This window comes from Anabas testudineus, chromosome 10 (genome assembly GCF_900324465.2).
Source record: "Anabas testudineus chromosome 10, fAnaTes1.2, whole genome shotgun sequence".
In the NCBI taxonomy this organism is placed as follows: domain Eukaryota; kingdom Metazoa; phylum Chordata; class Actinopteri; order Anabantiformes; family Anabantidae; genus Anabas; species Anabas testudineus.
The window spans coordinates 15,119,460-15,138,098 of record NC_046619.1 but is presented as its reverse complement, the minus strand read 5'-3'; the positions used below and the strand labels follow the sequence as shown (position 1 = coordinate 15,138,098).

The following is an 18,639-nucleotide window of genomic DNA, read 5'->3' as shown; positions in this document are numbered from 1 at the left end:
ATGTGGAGAGTGTGGTTTATGGGTGTTTGTATTTGTGTGTGTCCATGTGTTTTTTTTTTGTTTGTTTTTTTGTTGACATCTGTGTGGGCTGTCAACCGTTTCCTTCATCTTTGAGATGGATTTCCTTTTTTATCATGCTTTTAAAGTCAAGGTTGCATGCCCAGCAGCTCTGTGTAAAGTGATGTCTGGTCTTTGGGGGCTCCAGGTGTGTGTCTCTGTGTGTGTGTGTGTTGTTAAGTGTGCTCATTATTTCTTTTCAGATGTATTTTATGTATCTAGTCTGGGAAAAGGCTGTGATTGACACTGCATTAAAAGCTACTTTCAGACTACACTACTTTTCAGCACTGCAGCACTTTCTACTACTGACATCTGTGTTTATCAAGCCTGCTCCTAATGTCTTTGTTGCCATATGCATGTGTCTAGCGTGTTGTTCGGAATGAGCTTCGTCGCAAAAAAGTGTGTACATCAGTGCATGTACATAGAGTTTTTGGAATTGTGTCTGTGCATAATTTTATGCCTGGAAATGTGTCGTATGCATGACACTTCACTTCCTTCTACGTGTAGTGGTGTTGTTTTCTGTTCTTGTGCCCTTGTACCTTGTTGTTTTTATTCTGTGAACCCGTCCTCCTGTCTGTCAGTGCTTCTGTTTTTCCCGCTGCATGGCTCTGTGCGTGCTACTGTGCTATCTGTGCCTCCAGCTGCTGTTTGGCTGGCATCACACTGCTTGCTGGCCTGAACCATGCTGCTTGTGTGTGCAGCCTTCATGCTCCACCTGTATGCATTGTTTTGAGTTCACTATTGCTGCTTGATGTCAGGCCATGGACATAAAAAATTAGACCTAGAACACTAGTGCATCTAAGGTTTAGTGGGAACCCCTAAATGATATCTTTCTGTGTAAGAGGTCTACCTAAACCAAGGTGGATCTGTCTGAATTAAGTTAGGCATATAGAGCAAATACTTTCATAAATACTTTACTTTGTAGCCTGAAGCATTAGTGCAACATAGCATTTTACAAACAGCCATACGTCCTTTAAAATAATTACTAAGCTATTCATTGTTTTACAGCCTTAGGTCCGTCATAGATCCGCACATTATGTTTTCGGTTGTATTATCAGTAAAATGTTTATTGTTTAGGAAATATATTGTGTTGTGGCTTAAGATCCACCTTCTATATTTAATGATTTAAACTCACCCGAGTATCAGTGCATTTGGAACCTGCGAACCTGGCACGGTGCAGCTGTCACAGTGACCCATCCCATTGTGTCTAGTGTTATTTTATTGTGTCTCATTCTGCAATACCTGTCCTCATCCTGCTTGCCTTACCCCGCTTTGGCCTGTCTGCTCTCCAATGCCGTTCTTGGCTCTGCTTTGTGCTGCTGGTGGCTGTGTGCTGGTGGCTCAGTGTGCTGTCTCCTGTGTGGGGGACTCAGGGATGAAGATCAGTACCTCCTGCGTCACTCCAGCCCAGCCCTGGACCATGACTCACCCTGCGGACAGCACATGCTGCTGGCTCACCTGGAGCACCAGGACAAGGAGCAGCTCCAACGCACCCTGGCCCGTCTGGAGAATGAGAACAGGTCTGTGTCCAGGAAAAAAACATGTTTTACGACATGGTGCATTAAGTTGGTGCACAGTAAATCATTTCATCCCTCATTTATTGCACATTTTTTTGTATGAATTATCTGTCAAGGTTAATATTTGTGTAACTGTGTTGAATTTAATTTGGTAATAAATGTATTTAAGGTTTAGATTAAGGTTTGGGTTAACTCCCAGCAGCAGTTCTAGTTTAAGCAGTGATTTCCATCCATCAGTAGAGCTCCCTGAAAGTGTAATAACACAACGTCATGCGTGTGTTTAGCTGTAGACATTACAGTGTAGGATGCCTCCTGCAGAGAGTGAAGATTTTTCACATTCAAAAACAGCCTTAACAAGAAACATTTTCTTTGTGCATAACTGACAGTAAAGCAAGCCTGTGAAATAATTACGTGATAACCTGGGACCTAAATCATGTTTCACTTTGACAGTTTGATGATGTCCAGACATCTGCTGGTCTGAAACAAGCATCTCTGCAACACATTTAGATGCTAATGCTTGAATATGAATTTATTTTGTCCTAATAGCTAAGAGGCTCAGATATTTTCCATAAATGAAGCTAATTCATTTTCCTATCCACTTAATTGGTTACCAGAGGCAACCTTTATGTGAGTTTATGATTCATATGAATATTACTCTCATGTCTTCAGTTTGGCTGTGACCTTTGCAGACACACAGTAACACACACACACACGCGTGCCCTTTGGGTGTCTGAAACCTTGACCCAGTTCAACACAGTATGCCTCCTGTTATGGTACTGCAGTGTGCTTTGTTGTTCTCATTTATGACTGTGGTAGCTTTAGTGTAGATTATATCTTCTCCTGTGCCACTGTGGTGGTTCATGAACAATACCTGAACAATAAATCAATACAAGAATTAAACACCCTTATTTTTCCAGACCTCTCAGGGGTCCCATTGACCAAAAAGCATTAGCAGCAAAGAAAAACATATTATACATCTCTCTGACTCACTATTTTCTTTATTTGAAGTATTAGCAATCGGGGCAGTTTCCATAAAATGGTTAATTTTGAAATTTTTATTTTTACACATGCATGATGAGTGTATGCAACTCCAGATATTAAGGAAGCAAAGCCGACGTCAGTAAATTAAGAAACACTGTTACAGCACATAAATAGATTTGAATGTTCTGAACCAGCAGCCAAATAAATTGTAGCACCTTTAATAAAGCTTCACAGTACAGCACACAATCAATTCATGGCCTTAATGTCACACACAAGAGGCAAGAGGAACTGATTTATTGCAGCTTATATTAAAAAAAGAACGGAACGACTGAATTTCATGTTGAAAAATCAAACAGTGCTTTAGCTCTTTCATGCACCACAAACATGACAGACTATTAGATATGTAGGTGCACTGCTGTTTCTGTCCGGTTGAAGCTAAACAAATATCTGTAGTGGTGTATATATTTTATATGCTCCACCAACTTGTGGTTCTGACTGTTTTTGTTCTGTCTTCCACTGTGGGTCCTCAGGGTGCTGCAGGGCGAGTACAGGCGGCTCAAGTGGAAGCACGAAGAGGCGGTGTCAGTTCCCATGCTGACCGAGGCTGGAGAGGGCGGCCTCGGTTCACCCACCGTGGGAGAGCAGCAGGACGAGGAGCTCCTGGCCGAGGCGAGGGTCCTCCGCCAACACAAGACCCGCTTGGAAACCAGAATGCAGATCCTGGAAGACCACAACAAACAGCTGGAGTCCCAGCTGCGCAGGCTCAGGGAGCTACTGCTACAGGTACACGTCTGAGAGAAGTTCTCAGTTGAGTTGATTACATTTATTTGACAGCTGTAGTCACTACAGCTGCTTACTTTGCAGATTTTAAATACAATACACATAACCATCCTTAAAAATTATAATAATGATGAATAATTTTCTAATTATTTATTCACCGATTCCTGGAAATAACTACAGTATGTGATTTGGAACTAATTAGAAAGACAATAGAAACAAAGTGTTTGTTCAGCAAGTGCAGTCTCAAGGTTATTCAAGCTTATTGTATGGAATTAACTGGGAGTCTACCATCCATTCATTCTCTATTTTCTCTGTTATTTTTCCTATACTTTTATTTTGTAGCGCAAAATATATCAAAACTAGCCACTGAGTTACTCAAATATTTAGCTCAAGATCTTCCTCTAATTATTATTTATGAAACTGTGTCATTCTTAATGAGTAAAAAAAAGCAAATATAAAGTCAAGTGAAGCCAATTTTATTTACATGGCAGTAAATGTGCTTCACAGTAACATAGAAGATCAATAATGTAAAGTCAAATTAAGTCAAATCAACATCAACAAAACAAATGTGCCTGCTCCACGCTTTGTTCTTAGGTAGACTAAATGAACAACAAGGGAGAGAAGCTAAATCTCATATGTTATCTGGGTCTCAAATACTGCACAGTAATATTCAAGTCTGAATAAAGAGCACATTCAAATTTATTGGTCTTCAACATTTTTATGTGTTGTCGTACCCACAGGGTAACATAGCACTTCCCATAAATTCCTAAAGTACACATGGGTCAAATAATGTACAGTACAGTATTACATATATGCAAAATGACAGCTGCTCTGGAAATTACTATTTTGAAATCTGAATATATGATATGGTAAGACAGAAAGACCATGTGTCTGAGTACAAGAAGGTACAGTGTTGAAAGAGTTAAGAAAGCCTTAAGATACTCTGGAGCTTAATATGAAAGGATTTACTCCAGTCTAAAGGAAAGGTGTAAGAAAGAGATGAATAGGGAAGTGGGAGCTGACATTGCACGACATGCACATTTGCTGGGTTACTATAAAAAGAAAGAGTAAATTGTTAGCAGTAGAAGTACATATGCAAAGTGCACATGCAGGTCATTGAGTAAAGTGAAAGCAAATAAAGTGAGTAATAACAGGAGAATGGCACTGACAGACAGGGACGGGATGCTTCTTCAAGTTAAAGAGTCAGAATAGAGACTAAGGGGGGAAAGGGAGTGTGACAGAGGAGTGATTGTTCCAGAAAAAGAGAAGGTGCATGCACCTTCTCTTTTTCTGGGTAAAAAATATATACTATTCAAAGTCATATAATCCCATTCTGCCTTGACCAATATCACAGTTTCACTTTTCTATATAAAATAAAATCTGTATAATCTGCCCTGGTCCATGGAGGAGTATGTACGAATCCCTCTCAATCTCTGCAGACACCCCAGTTTCAGTGCAGCTACTGAACTTATTCATCTCTTGAGTATTGCTAGTGTTGCTGCGAACAAAACAAAAGACAAGTAGGTTGCATATAACATCCTAGAGTTACATTATGCATCTTTGATTGTGATTTGAGACTCTCTCTACCTCAGTCAGTGTGTTTTCTACAATGCTGCAATTCTCTCTTTTCTTTTTGGTCTGTCTGTGAAGGCACAAATCACTGTAACCTGGTAGTTTTGTGTACCAGCTATGGACTATATGCCCTTTTTTAAGTAATTATGCTCAGAGATGCTGCTCGAGAACTGCTCACTGAGTACCATTAACCATCATATTCATTACTTTGTGAAGAGCTAAATGACTCTGAAGTCTAAAGGCTGATGGATGCGAGCAATTATTTGGAAAAATGATAATCAGTCTTTCCTAAAAACAGCCCAAAGATGATTCAGAGGCCAACGGATCAGAACCATCAACCCTTTCCTCTCCAGTGTCTGGAGGGTGCCACCATGGGGAGCCTGCCAGCAGAGAGACCACTGACACTGAAGCAGCAGGTCAGCGATATGCAGCCAGGCTCATATATGGGCTTGACATAGGCACGCACACTGAATGTGAAATGATGCAACTTCCCCTCCCAGTCCACCTGTATCTATTCATAGAGCTGTAACGTTTTCTTTCTGTGTGTATGTGCCAGGAGATGATATAGAACACGAGCATGACACGGTGCTGCAGCTCCAGGAGGTTATTGAGCAGCTGAGAAACGTCTTCCCCTCAGAACCGGGTGAGTTCGTCTCGGCTGTACAGCTATTTGGCTCCGTAGTACCACCGGCTCTCTGCTGCTCCATCACCCACAGGGGAGGACAGCAAATATGTACTGCTGCGGGTCGATAGTCAGGTAGAGGGACAGGGACATTAAATGGCAGCGAGGAAGAGAAAGATAAAGAGAGAGACGATATCAGAGAGACAGAGTGTGAACGTCACACACACACACACACACACACACACACTGTCCCATCACATTTAGAACACAATTTGCTGGGCAGTCCAAAGCCAGGAACTTGAACAAAGAAAGGGATTATAATAATAACAGCCTTCTTAGTTATAACCAAGAACATTTGATTAGTATTGTGTGGGTGTGTGGGTGTGCGCTTCTAAAATTGCTTTTTTCCTCTTCATCCATTTCACGATTACAGGCACTACATCACACATCTAACGCTGAGTGGGCCTGGAAGAGCGGAGAGAGAGCCTGACGGCTGAGAGAGGAGCTCCATGCAGCTGAGATCAGGCCGCGGTATACCAGGCCCTGTGACCACTGCAGTAGCTATGATACCCCGAGCTAACCCTCCACTGGAACTTTGTGCACTAAAAGCCTTTTTGATGCAAACTGCAGAAGGCTCTCGCTGATGTCCATTTGGCCAGGGTCTGCTTGATAACTTAAGTGGCGCAGCCTGACACCTCGTTAACGAGCCAAAGGAAACTAACGTTAACAGCAGGTCAGGGAGAGACTACAGTGAAGGAACATGCTCAGCCAAGACACTGTGCTTACCAGTATCTGTGTAGTTGTTTGGAGGTGTGAAGCTTTACATCAGTCCACAGCACAAATTGGACCTTCAATGAAAAGAACTTTAAATGCAAAAAGAAATATGAAGGTTATCCCCTTGTTTTGTCAGAATGCCTGTATCATCAGTGGATGTTTTCTCCTTAAATGTGTTGTCATGGTGGGTATTTTTGTTTTTTAATGGGAGGTGGTGTGCTAAAGCCTGCTAGTGTAAACTAGATCAGGGCTAAGTTAACTGCATTTTATGCGGCTGCACGGTGCAGATTGTCAGGGAGTAGACATCACCCACTATGAGCTTATTTACTTTGTGAGAATGACACATCATCATTTAAATCTATGATTTATTTAAGACAGCCAAAGTGCCCGCTAGCACAGCGCCTCTGTATGCACACACTGTGTTCCGCTAATCCCCCCAAACTGCTTGTCGCTCTCATTGCTTGCCTCTTCTGAGTGAGCCCTTTTATGCTCATAAAGAAGCACTTGCACTCACTGTACACGCACACACACATACACACATATGCTGCTACATCAATACTCCCTATTTCTAATGCACCCTTCCTTCATTGTGCACAAATACACAAATGGATCCCTGCATGATCAAGAGTATATGCTGTGCTGCATCACCAAACTTCATGAAAACGGAGATCCATTTCATCTCCTGGACTCGTGGTATTCAGACAGACTCTCGGTTTTGAGCCAATTTGTATTGTGACAGAAATTGAGTTTTGTTGAAGAAACGCCTGCTGATAAATATCAACACGCAGGCATCCTATCTGGAACCTTTGTGTTCTCCTGCTGTGTGCAGACAAAGAGAAGGAGCTCCAGGCGAAAGTGCTTCCAGGCTGATGCTCTGTCTTTTTATCGAGACACAACAGGGGGCACGAAGAGGCACCACTTCTACGTGGTCCCACACAGACTTCATCCATAATAATCCTTTATCCACATAGATTTTAAAAGAACAGTAGCTATTGACAATGTATGCCTCATTTTCCTTTACCATTCCTCACTTAAATGCTTTTCGCTTAACAAAAATATGAGTGGTTGAATCCTATCAGGGTCTTGGGGTGCGCTCTGATATATAGCACAGTCAATTAATGCCTTAAAACAACATGGAATTCATATAAATTAGAGTTAATCTGTGTGTGTGTGTATGTGTTTATACATTCAGGGAAGGAGGTTGCATCAGGAGTGTTGTGTATCAGTGTGTGATGGTTAATTAAGAACCAGGAACAATGGACAAATGTGGATAATGCTGCTTGAGCACCAATACCTATGTTGAGGGCATAATAACATGACAAGACACAGAGGGAGGAGGAGGGAAGCAAAATAAAAACAAAAAAAAACTTGAGATTCTTTCTTGCTTTGATGTGCCTGTCACATCAAGGACACAGGCAGGACAAGAGGTTGTTGGAAGCAAATAAGCTGCAGCTCTGTGTTTCTCAGCAATCACACCGCCTCATTCTCACAGAAAATACATTCTAAACCTTAAAACAACAGTCTGACCTCATAGGCATGAGTTTAAAACCCATGTACTGCATTCATTACGGGCACATAACTCTTACATTTGACACCCATCCTCCTCAGCACTTGCTGCCGGTTAGTTTTGATGCTGTTGCTAGGGAACTGCCCCCAAGGATGCAGTTCCACAGGTTTAGCGAGATGGAAAGGTGATATGCCATTCATAATACAAACGCTAATAGCCTTAAGGGAAGCAAGAGAGAGCGGCGCGCCTTGTTTCCCAAACAACTCTCCTCTTCTTGAATCCTGCCACTGTTTAACCGCCGAACGTGGTCATTATCATCCGATCACTCCGTCTCTGCATCAGCATCGCGTAAGAATTTGGTTTTGCTGAAGCTCTCACGAGTCAGAACAAAGAGCAGCAGCTCAGCTTGTGAGGGAAAAAGAAAGCAGATCATGATATAATATATTTATTTATTGGTATTCACACATCTCATTACACATTAACAATCAGCGCCCCCCCACACACACACACTCGTATCTCCATACTTTTGTGTGAGGGTACACAAAATGATGTAACAGTGGTAGTGGTAGTAAAAAAAGATGGGGAGACATTCCCCACAGGGCTGCGTGTCAACACTTGTTGTGTTTATTTTTGGTGGAAGCAAATTGAAACAAATACACTTGGTGGTTTTATGACAGACTTATAACATCATACACAGTTTATCCCCTTGTTTCACTCTGCTGCTGTTTGACACTAGTGTCTAAATTGACTTTGATGGTTATCCAGCTGTAGGAGAGCCGCACAGCGAGTCTCATCTCTGTCTGACTCTGTGATCATCTGAGGTCTGATGTAAAAAATTTCTATACCGATAGTGGCTCTCCCCATATTCCTCACACACAGACACCCTGCTCCCTGTGGCGTGACTGAAGCTGCGTGATTGAAAAAAAAAAAAAAAAAAGGCTCTCTACTAGGCAAGAGTGACCGCAGAGGACGCTGCTATCGCTTTCCAGACTTCTGTTACTGCATGTAGTTGCCCAACACGCTAATAGCCCCAATCATCACTCACCTGCCTTCACGTCAAACTTGTCATCATGTATCTAAGGTCATAACAAGGACATGGACACTCATGTTGCGTCATACTGTACATGACAGGGCAGTGAATCACCTAATCTCAAGGCGTTGACAACACTAACACACATATACACACTCATTTCCTACTGGTGAACTGAGTTTTTTTTTTTAATCACCATTAATATACCTCATTAATCTTTGGAATATGTATTTTTGGTTTTCGATTATCTGTTATTGTCCAGCCCCCAACACTTCTTTGCTGTCTTTTCTCTGGAGTTTTTAATCTGTATATAAAAAAAAAAAGTTTTCTGAAGAAAGGCTTTTTACTGTAATAACAAGTGGGTTACTGGCTGCTTTCTACTCTTTGTGTACAGAAATAAAATAAAAAACTTTGTATTTGGCAAACTCTCTGTCTGCCTGTGCTTTTTATGTGCATGCAACGATCCCTCTGAGAATTGAATAATGAAACTTGCCAAGTGCCAAATCAGGCTGTTTATATTAATTTTTCTTCTTGTGTTTATATTTGGATTTGTAGGTGGCAGAATCAATATTGCCTTTTGGGACTCGAGGCTTGGTTGTTTATCACGTCTCTTTCCCCCCTGGTTTACCCTCTGCATCCATATTGCTTTTCTTTCTCAGGTTTAGCTCTATGAGTCTCTCTACCCTACAGCCTTTGGCTTTGCTCAAGACAATTTCCACCCATTGGTCTGCTCTGCTCTAATTAAGTTCCACTGCTTCCTGTCTTATCACTCATGACTGTTGCCCTGGCTTGTTTCGCCTGGTGCTGCACTTGATTGGCATTTGACCTTCTTTCCACCCTTATCACATACTGATCTCTTGCACACTACATTATCTTTGCCTGTGCTCGTCGGTGCGGGATTTCTATCTTTATCTGTTGTTCGATTATCTGGTGCACCCTGCCTGTCCCCTTGAACCACAGCACCCTCTGTATTTTCATTATCTAACCCGTCTTCACTCTCTCCTCCGCTCTCCAGCACATTATTACTGCGCTCTGCTTTCACATCTGGATTTTTCTCTGTTCCTGCATCGTCCCCTTCCTCTGTCTCAGCAGGGGCAGTTTTCTCGGAGCCGTTCTTCTCTTCAATCTGACTCTCTGTCTTATCTGTTTCATTTTTGGGTTCTGCGGCTTTCTGTGGAAATTGTACGTTCTTCTTCCTCGCAGCACTTTTTCCCTTGCCTTCACCAGGCCCCCACTTCTCCTGTGTCGTATCCCAATAAGTCTTCTTCTGGCGGGCATGCATGGTGCGGATGCGCTCACACATTCTTTTCAGTTCCTGGCAGACAAAGGGCTTGAACTTTGGGTCTAGTTTCTCCACCATATCCAAGTCCCTTCGAGCTTCATCCTCATTGCACAGAGCAGCATGTGCTCGTGCACGCTGGTATACTGCTTTAAAGTTACCTATGGAGTATGAGAAAACACCGTGAAGTTGCATAGATATTGACATGTGAAGACCACAGAAGCCCACAGGATGTCAAAAAGAATAAAACTGGAAGACAGAAAAACTGTAAGCACTAAAAGAAAACTAGAGGTAGGACGAAATAACCACATTGCACTGCACGCCAGTAGAGACCAAGTAGAAAGCTAAAGTTTGAGAGAAGTAAATGAAAGGGGGGGAAAAAAGCATAAGAACAACCATTTCACATCTCAACCATAAATAATTCAGTTATTGCAGAAACAAAAAGAAAACAATGAATTCATTTTTGACTGATGTCCATGGGTGGGTGCCGGGGGAGCGAAAGCGAGATTCAGCAATGTGGTTGTGAATGTTTGGTTTCTTGATTCCCCTGGTAAACAGAGAGATCAAGAATTGTTACAGCATAAAGGCAGGCCTTCACTGAGGCCCACGCATTTGTACTGGCAACAGATCTTGATATTTTTAACCTCAAGTTTAAAAAAACTGTGCTTGTTCATGTATACTCCTATCAAACAGTATCTTCACACTAGCATATATTACCTTTATGTTTCTTCAGCAGCTTGGTGTTGAGCTCCACCACGTCTTGGTATTGTTTGAGCTCCAGCATGCACTGGCTAAGGTTGAGAGTCAGTGGGAGACGCACGTTCTCCAGCGACTCCCAGTCCTCACCCTGTTGATCCACCTGGTGAGTGCACAAAGAGACCGGGTTAGGTGGCAGGTGAGATGATGAAGGGGGAGGAGGTGGTGATAGACAGCAGGGGAAATGCTGAAAAGATGAAACCGGAATGAAAAAGTGACAACAGAAGGAGATGAACATAGGACGGGGCTGACAGGGATGATGAAGAAGATTGGCTGTTGAAAATGATGGAGAGGGGAAACAAAGGGTAGAGGACAGCAAGAATAGGAGGAGGAGAAATCAAGATGGGAAAAGGGTGGGTTGACAAGAAGACGGAGTTTGTTGTGTGTGTGTGTGTGTGTGTAAGAGAGGGGAAGTTAGACGACGAGGTGTGGTAGAAGTGAGGAAGTTTAAGAAAGAGAAAGCAGCACAGGCAAGCACTGTCACAGTGACATCTCTGTGGATAGCTGTTATTTTTAGTGCTCTTTCTCTACTCTTCAATTTGCCAGCATACCTACTATACCACAGCTGCTCTTCAGTAAAAAAAAAGAAAAAAAAAAAACAGTGGCAGATGATTATAGTTTATGAGCCACAATCCTTTTGTAAAACTACTTTCTGGTATGTTTTACCATTCATCGCACTGAATGGATGCAACTGGTGGCTGTAAATACGGTCAGACTGAATCCTGATGCACATCTGGACAGTAATCATCACAACAAAAAGGCTTTGTTCTGCATTTCATTGTTCGACCACATCGTTTGTGCGCGTGGTTTCAGCTTCACTATATAATCAGTTCCACTAACCGTGTTCTGAAGGAAGTGCACATATTCTATGGCCTCCTTGAACTTTGCAGAAGCTTCTTCAAAGTGTTTTTCTTTAATGAGGAAGTTTCCTTCATTCTGCAGCAACATGACCAGTCGTAACATCTGCTGCCAGTCCCTCCCTTCGGTTTTTTCCGAAGCACTGGGCTTGATCTCAGAAGAGCTTGCTTCCTCTTTGTTACCTGCTCCCTCGGCTGGTGTAACATTTACTGTGGCTTCTTTATTTCCTCCATCTTTGCCTCTAGGTGGAGATTCTTCTGTAGCTTTCTCTTCCCCTACTTCACCTTTAATCTCTGTGGTCACATTTTCACTGTCTCCTTGCTTTCCTTTGTCTTCCCCCTCCCTCTCATTCGCCACCTCTTCATTTGTTGCCCCCTTTTTCTCCAGCATGTTCCAGTACGTCTCCTTCTCCTCCCAGTACTTCTCCTTCATGCGCTCCGACAGTGCCTTCAGCTCTCGATTCACCAGAGACGCCAGAGTGATGTCCAGGTGCGCCACCGTGTTGAAGTCTCTCCGGGCCTCCTTTTCGTTCCACACAGCAGCGTGGGCTTTGGCTCTCTTGTAGTAGGCCTTCACACAGTCTGAATAACACACAACAGAATAATAAGAGCAAAGCAAGAATAAAAACAGAGTTATTGGTGTGTAACCCAAAGATATTAGATAATAAACCTGCTCTGCCTGCTGAAGCCAAGGTTGTGATTTGTCTGCATTTAGGGCAATGTGTGGGTGTGTGCTCACTGTGTGCATTTCTTATCAGCACCAATTGTGCAAAACAAAAAATAGAAACCAAAAATGCATTAACTATGCCTTAATCTTCACTGAGGCCCCTTGTCTAAAAGAAATAGTACCCTTTCATCTAAAGCAACTTGCAAGTTAAAAGCGCACACACTGTTAGCAGTAAAGATGCCATGCTGGGAACGCCTGGCTCTGCCCAACATTAATAGTCACCTCTACACATTTGTTTCTATTTACTTTATTTGCAATAAGAAAAGTGTACAAAATGCATTAGATGTTTCCAATCTAATGAGAGGATACTGCATCTGGCTGCACAAAACTCCCAGTAAATTTGTGTTTTTGCATACAGATTTTTTGTTTTTGAGTGTGGTTGGATATAGGAAATGCTGGTGGGTGTTTTTTGTTACCTTTGGGCAGAGCAGCTGTTTCCTCCTGTGCAGTCCAAGTTAAGCTAGCTACAACTGGTTACAGTTATTTTTAATTTCTCAGTCCCTCTGTATTTAATTCCCCTCTACACTAAATCTTCATTCAGCCAACTGATTTCTTCGTTGCCTCTGGCAAAAGCAGATCCTTCGCAGTGAGCATTAACTGGGTGCCTTTACAAAAAAAACCCACTGGGTGTAAGGGATGAAACAGCGCTAGAGTGGCTGACTGGAACTCATAAAGACGCTGTGATATTGATGGCATGAGGAACAACAATAGAAAGAAGAATTCTATTACAAGGTAAAGAGGCAGACGTGAATAGACAGGAAGTTAAATATACAGCTGGAGAATTATTGGAAGGGAGGGAAATAACAAGAAGCTGAATAATAGACAAAGAAAAGGTAGAGTAAAGCCAGTGTGACACGGATCATTTTCAGAAGCATTATGAGGAGGGCTGCAGCTTTGTGAGGACTGCTGAAACTGGGCCAGTGGAGCTCAGACAATCCTGCCCACCACTTCCACGTCTCCGCTGTCAAGCAAGTTTACACCCTTCCTCCCCCCACACACACACACACACACACACACACATCATACAGACACACACGTTTACAACTGCACACGCTCCTTCCCGCTGCCACACACATTGACAAAGACAAATATAAAGCTGGGAATCTAGGCTGAGGGGCAGAGAGTAAAATAAGGCCTGTCTCACCCAGAGGATCCTGTCTCTGGGTGAGGAACTCTTAAGAGGAGACAGTGCCAGCATGTGCACTCCTCTGGGATAATATGAGTATGTGGGTATGACAGTAAAATTCCCAGTGCTGCTCCAACTCTAAAACCCTCCGTAATATCCTCAGCCTCAGCCTTCTTAAACCCTCTCACTGAATACACAGCAGAAACATGCAACAGCCACTGTAACAACCCCAGCAGAAGCACCAGACCCTGACCTGTCAGCTTTTTACAAGATCTTGAAAGGATTGTTTGCCAGTGCTCATATCTAGGGGTGGAAATCACTCAGTGAAGGCTTCTTTTATTCATTACTGAGCAGCTTTTCATGTTCTGCCTGTCTGGAAACTGTTATCTTAGTTCAGCTTAAAGCTAGCCCAGTTCTGTGGGAACGTTAAAAACATAAAGCTCACTAATGAACATAATATCTTGTTTGTTTAACTTGCATAAAAAACAAAGAGAGAGGATGACATGATTTGGTTTTGCCAGACACTGGGTCAGCCAGGGTTTGCTCTGTGCAAAGGTAACAAATATCCACCAGCACCTCTAAAAATCACACAGTATTGCTTGGTAATATATAGCAGTATAGCCCGTAAATTAAATAAATTACAATACCATAATGTGAGCACAGCAGTAGCCTTGACCTCCCTATATAAAAACATATAGTATGCTTCCTAGGGGAAAGTGAGCAAATAACATCCTCCCACTGTTGAATTGACTAATTGCACAGGATTAGTCCAGTGAAGCTGCAGGAGTGATGCTAATCTGTGAATGTAAGCTGGCTGACGCAAGGAAAAGTGTGCTCAGTTCAATCGAAGAAAAGTTAAAGGTGTTTAAAAATGTTCTGGGTTTTTAAAATGAATGATTAAATGGTATTCAGGAGCAGTCTGTCCATCCGATCGTGCCTTTACCTTTGTGTTTCTCCAGCAGTTCGGTTGTGTGCTCTATAACTTCATAATACTCCTCCAGCTCCAACATACACTGGCAGTAGTTCAGCTCCAGGGGGATAATCATTCGACCCAAGTTAATGTAATCTATATCACCAGGCATCTCCTACACACAAACACACAGATGTGCACAGATGGAAAAAAAAAGAACATGATCAGTTTTACAATGCTGCATCTCCTACACATGTTTGAATAATGGATGTGAATTTATTAGATTCAAACATTTCCCCACAGGTTTAACTTCTCTGTAAATCTTTGATATCAAACTCGTGAATGTGACTAAAACTTCCAAAATTCACTTTCACCCAAGAAGGAATCCTGCATGTTCTCCTATCAAAACCTCCCATGATCAGCTTGTTCTCCTTCCAGTAATCCTCCATCCTTACATGCCTCTCTCCTCCTAGACAGCCCCCTCCCCCCCCCCACAGCTCACCCTTCTCTTTCCTCCTCTCCTCTTGCCAGCCCTCCCACCTTGCTGCCTGCAATCAGGGACGCAGTGAAGCAAAGCAAAACAGGAAAACAGGAATCTCCCACTGGAACAGAGCGGGAGTTGCATGTCCCAAAAACCTAAAATCCTGAGAAAACCTCAAAATTAATAAGCCTGCACATCACCCATTTCCTCCCTACATCCTATCTTCCTTCCCTAATCCTTCTTTCCCTCCACTCACTCTGGACTGGACTGTTTTCAGCAGCAGGACGGCCTCTTTGTACTTGCTGGCAGCTTCTCTGAATTGCCTCTGCTTGACCAGTGCATTGCCCTGCATGTGGAGAACCGGCACTGTCTGCAGCTTCTCATCCTTTTCCATCATCCACGACTCTCTGTGGTAAGACATGGGGTCTCCCACCTGGAAGGAACAACAGAACAAAAAACGTCTAAATGAGAAAAATGTCCAACAATGGAAGCACAAATTGATGTTTAATCAGTACAAAGAATTGTAAGTACTAGTCAAGAACGATATTTAAACCTTTGCGAAACCTTTTGCAATGTGCATTAGGTTTACAAACAATCAGGTTGCAGGGGACCATATCCATTACTAAAAGTTTTAAAACACATTTTGTTCATTTTACTTTTCTCCAGTAGAATTTCGAATGCAGGACCTATACTTTTTTTTAAATATGATATGTCTACTTTACCTAAATATAGCAGCTTCCCTCACTGAAGAGCTGTCTGCTTATGCACAGTGAACTGAGCATTGTGAATCTAAAAAAATGTTAATGTATTGCTGACGCTGCTTGACCTCCTGGTGAGTTTCAAGCTGGGTAGTATATTGTTTCAAAGCTGAACGTTTTAGGCAGAAGAGGACTTGAGTTTTGTCATTTCTGTCACGGGATAGAAACTGGTGTGTCTCAAATGAGGAAGAGGGTAGGAGAAATAGGTGTTTTTGCTGTCATCCTACATAAAGATCCTAAAAAAAGTTGTTTACCATGAAAAATATCTTTCGATATCTAGTGTGACATTCATAACATTGTCAGTGGTGCTCACCTGCAACAGCTCCATGATAAATATAAGTGGTTGTGGAGTTCTCATTAGCTCATCCAGCTCTGGGAAGCCAGTGGAGTGATAGTGGAACAGGTTTCCCATGCCACACATGTGTCTCTGGCCCTCTAGGGGGTCTTTCCCTTGAGCGATCAGCCTCATTCCCTTGGACACAATTGGGTACAACCCTGTGTGCTGCAAAATTAACACATCAAACACAAGCAAAAATCTAAAATATCAACAAAAAGGGTCTGCAACAAGACATAGAAGCACTTAATCATGCTAACCCCCTGGTGCTGCTAGTCTGTGCCAATCAGTCCTACAAGGAAAACACGAGAAGCTGTCTCAATTATACTTGCAAATGGCATTTTCCTCCAGAAGGAAAAACACTAACATTTGCTAAAAAAAGATTGCTCTATTTGTGTTTATAATACTGACATGTAAAAAAGCTTCAGAAGGTTGATTCATAATGAGGAGCGACAGGTTCCCATGCTTGCTCAGGAAAACTGAAAAGGGTTAAACTCACAATAGCATCACACCAGAACTCAGCCACCTCTCCAACCCTCATGGATGTCAGCAGGGTCTCCCAGACTTCCATCTTGAACATCTTTCCAACAAATATCTCTGCTGGTCTGCCAGCCAGTCGACTGTCATCGATGACTGTCCGCTCGAAATTGTCTAAGAGCGTCTGGAAGTGGAACACCAGCTTGGACAGGTGGAAGAGTGAAGGGGAGAGTTAATACAAAATAAAGAGAAAATTTAAAATTTTGTATTTTTCAGGAAGGACATCGCCACATCTCTACAAAGTTTCTGGGTTTCCACTTTATTGCAATTTTCTCCGTTGGTAATCAACTTGAAAAACCCTTGACACTGGCTAAAAGAGTATTTTAGTAGGTGTCTCAATAACCTATTAATTGTCAAATTTGGTACACAAATAATACAAATAGACCCTAAATATCTCACTTCTTAAGTTATGCACAAGTAGGATTTTTTTTTTAATTTTACTTATGAGTAATGAATATATTAACATACAAGTATATGCATGAAATCTAATGTAATTTGGACAATATGTAGCTGTGTTTTATATCTATTCATCTATCTAATAATCTTTGTACTTTCATTATTAGATCTTCATTTTTCATGCACACTTTCAATTGGATTTCAGTCGTGATATATTTCAGTCACTTCTGTTTATGTAGCACAGGCGTGCTGGTTTTCATCATGTTCCATCTGTTTGTGAGCATGACAACTATATACACAAAGGCTTATCATTTTTATATGGAGCCAATTATGTTGGCTCCATGTAAAAATGGTTGACAGGTTGTATATAATGCTCTGATAACTGCGAACAACTGGGAGTCGCCTCACTAGGGATTGAACATACATAGATAAATAGTAGGCAAATGGAAATGCATGCTGGGATTGTCATGAAAAAGGTTTGTCACAGAGTCCAGGCACTGTGCCATATGGCTAGATGTGACTAGAAGGGAAATCGTCAGTGACCAGCAGATCAGTGGCGTGAGACAGTCACAGACACGGGGCCAGAAAACATGTTGCAATTTGGTCGACCAAATGTTTGCTGTGTGTGTGAGAGCCAGATACAGAATACATTCCCGCGTTTTGTGAATTATTCATCAGAATCTAATTGAAGTGAGCAATGTAACACACACCTAATAAGAGACAATTTTCTGTGGAACATTAATTACATGACAATTTTAATTATACAACAAATTATTCTCTTTACCGTCCTGGGCTAGAATCCAGGTTTTATTTAGGTTGTCAGGTTAACTGTGATTTATGCTACCTTAGTCCCAGGTGGAAAGTGCGGCAGCGGGCCCGTGCCTCCAGCCAGAATCTTCTTCCTGACTCCTGTGTAGTTGAAAAGGTATGTCTCTTCCATTATGACTCTGCCTTGAGCAGTACCAGACTCAAAAAAAATTCTGTTTTGGAGGTTTTTGTCTCCTCTCTAGGTCTGTGTTCTCCTGGCTTCCTAATTAGCCGATGGAGAGAGTCTTGGCTGGTTGGCTGCTCTCTGACAGATGGCAGGATTAGGCAGGGTTTGGAGGTGGCCACTTTAATCCAAGGAGTTAATCCCCTGCCTACCTCTGCGATTGGTGGGGCAATCCCTGCATGAAGGAGCAAGATGGGTGGGGATATCCACCGGGCCCAGAATCACGCGGACAAGACAGACCCAGATCATTCTCGAAAAAGTAAAGCTCATTCTGTCGTCTAATGACGTAAGGATGGTTTACCAATGCAGCTGTCTGGTCCTGGTTAGCGGCATGTAAACCAGACTGTGTCCTTTATACCTAGAGCCTAGAGTAACTACTTAAAGAGTACCTGAAGAAGGCAGTGTTTTGATCAACTGTGGTTGAAAAAGCACATCTCAACAAGTTAACAAGTCCAGGAGATGTTAAGTTAATCAAATTATCTGAACTGGAGTTATTATTACAGTTATCAACTGATATGCCAATTTATTGTAGAAAATAAATCTGTAAAAAATGGCTATCCCAACACCCTGAAGGCCATCAGTTCATTTAATTAAAACAGTTAGTTATTTGTAGCTTGAACTTGACTTCAACATTTAATATCAAAATA

At 42.1% G+C, this 18,639-nt stretch overlaps 2 protein-coding genes across 5 annotated transcripts in view; one reads left to right on the top strand and one right to left on the bottom strand.

Annotated features, from left to right (window-relative positions):
* drp2 (dystrophin related protein 2) overlaps window positions 1-9,789 on the top strand; it is a 132,128-nt gene extending 122,339 nt beyond the window's left edge. For 3 of the 4 annotated variants that reach the window (XM_026358655.1, XM_026358654.1, XM_026358656.1), the window contains 5 exons: window positions 1,431-1,577; window positions 3,086-3,338; window positions 5,206-5,323; window positions 5,464-5,550; window positions 5,963-9,789. In XM_026358655.1, coding sequence (XP_026214440.1) covers window positions 1,431-1,577; window positions 3,086-3,338; window positions 5,206-5,323; window positions 5,464-5,550; window positions 5,963-5,982 — 625 coding nt within the window. In that variant the 3' untranslated portion in view covers window positions 5,983-9,789. The remainder of the gene's footprint in view (window positions 1-1,430; window positions 1,578-3,085; window positions 3,339-5,205; window positions 5,324-5,463; window positions 5,551-5,962) is intronic. The other variant, XM_026358657.1, reaches the window with a different exon arrangement.
* LOC113160944 lies at window positions 9,607-18,241 on the bottom strand. The gene is made up of 9 exons (XM_026358410.1): window positions 18,145-18,241; window positions 17,846-17,952; window positions 16,568-16,747; window positions 16,048-16,236; window positions 15,233-15,409; window positions 14,529-14,670; window positions 11,716-12,314; window positions 10,837-10,978; window positions 9,607-10,280 (listed from the first exon to the last, which is right to left on the bottom strand). The coding sequence occupies exons 1-9, from the start codon at window positions 18,239-18,241 to the stop codon at window positions 9,607-9,609; spliced, it is 2,307 nt and encodes a 768-aa protein (XP_026214195.1).
* Between the last annotated feature and the right edge of the window lie 398 nt (window positions 18,242-18,639).

What these genes read in the sequence shown, in the direction of transcription:
- LOC113160944 (XM_026358410.1), bottom strand. Translation starts at nt 18,241, where the DNA reads ATGATCTGGGTCTGTCTTGTCCGCGTGATTCTGGGCCCGGTGGATATC. An exon ending in ACTTTCCACCTGGGACTAAG is followed by an intron (nt 16,748 to 17,845) that starts GTAGCATAAATC and finishes CACCTGTCCAAG; the next exon opens with CTGGTGTTCCACTTCCAGAC. An exon ending in TGAAAACAGTCCAGTCCAGA is followed by an intron (nt 14,671 to 15,232) that starts GTGAGTGGAGGG and finishes GTTTGTGTGTAG; the next exon opens with GAGATGCCTGGTGATATAGA.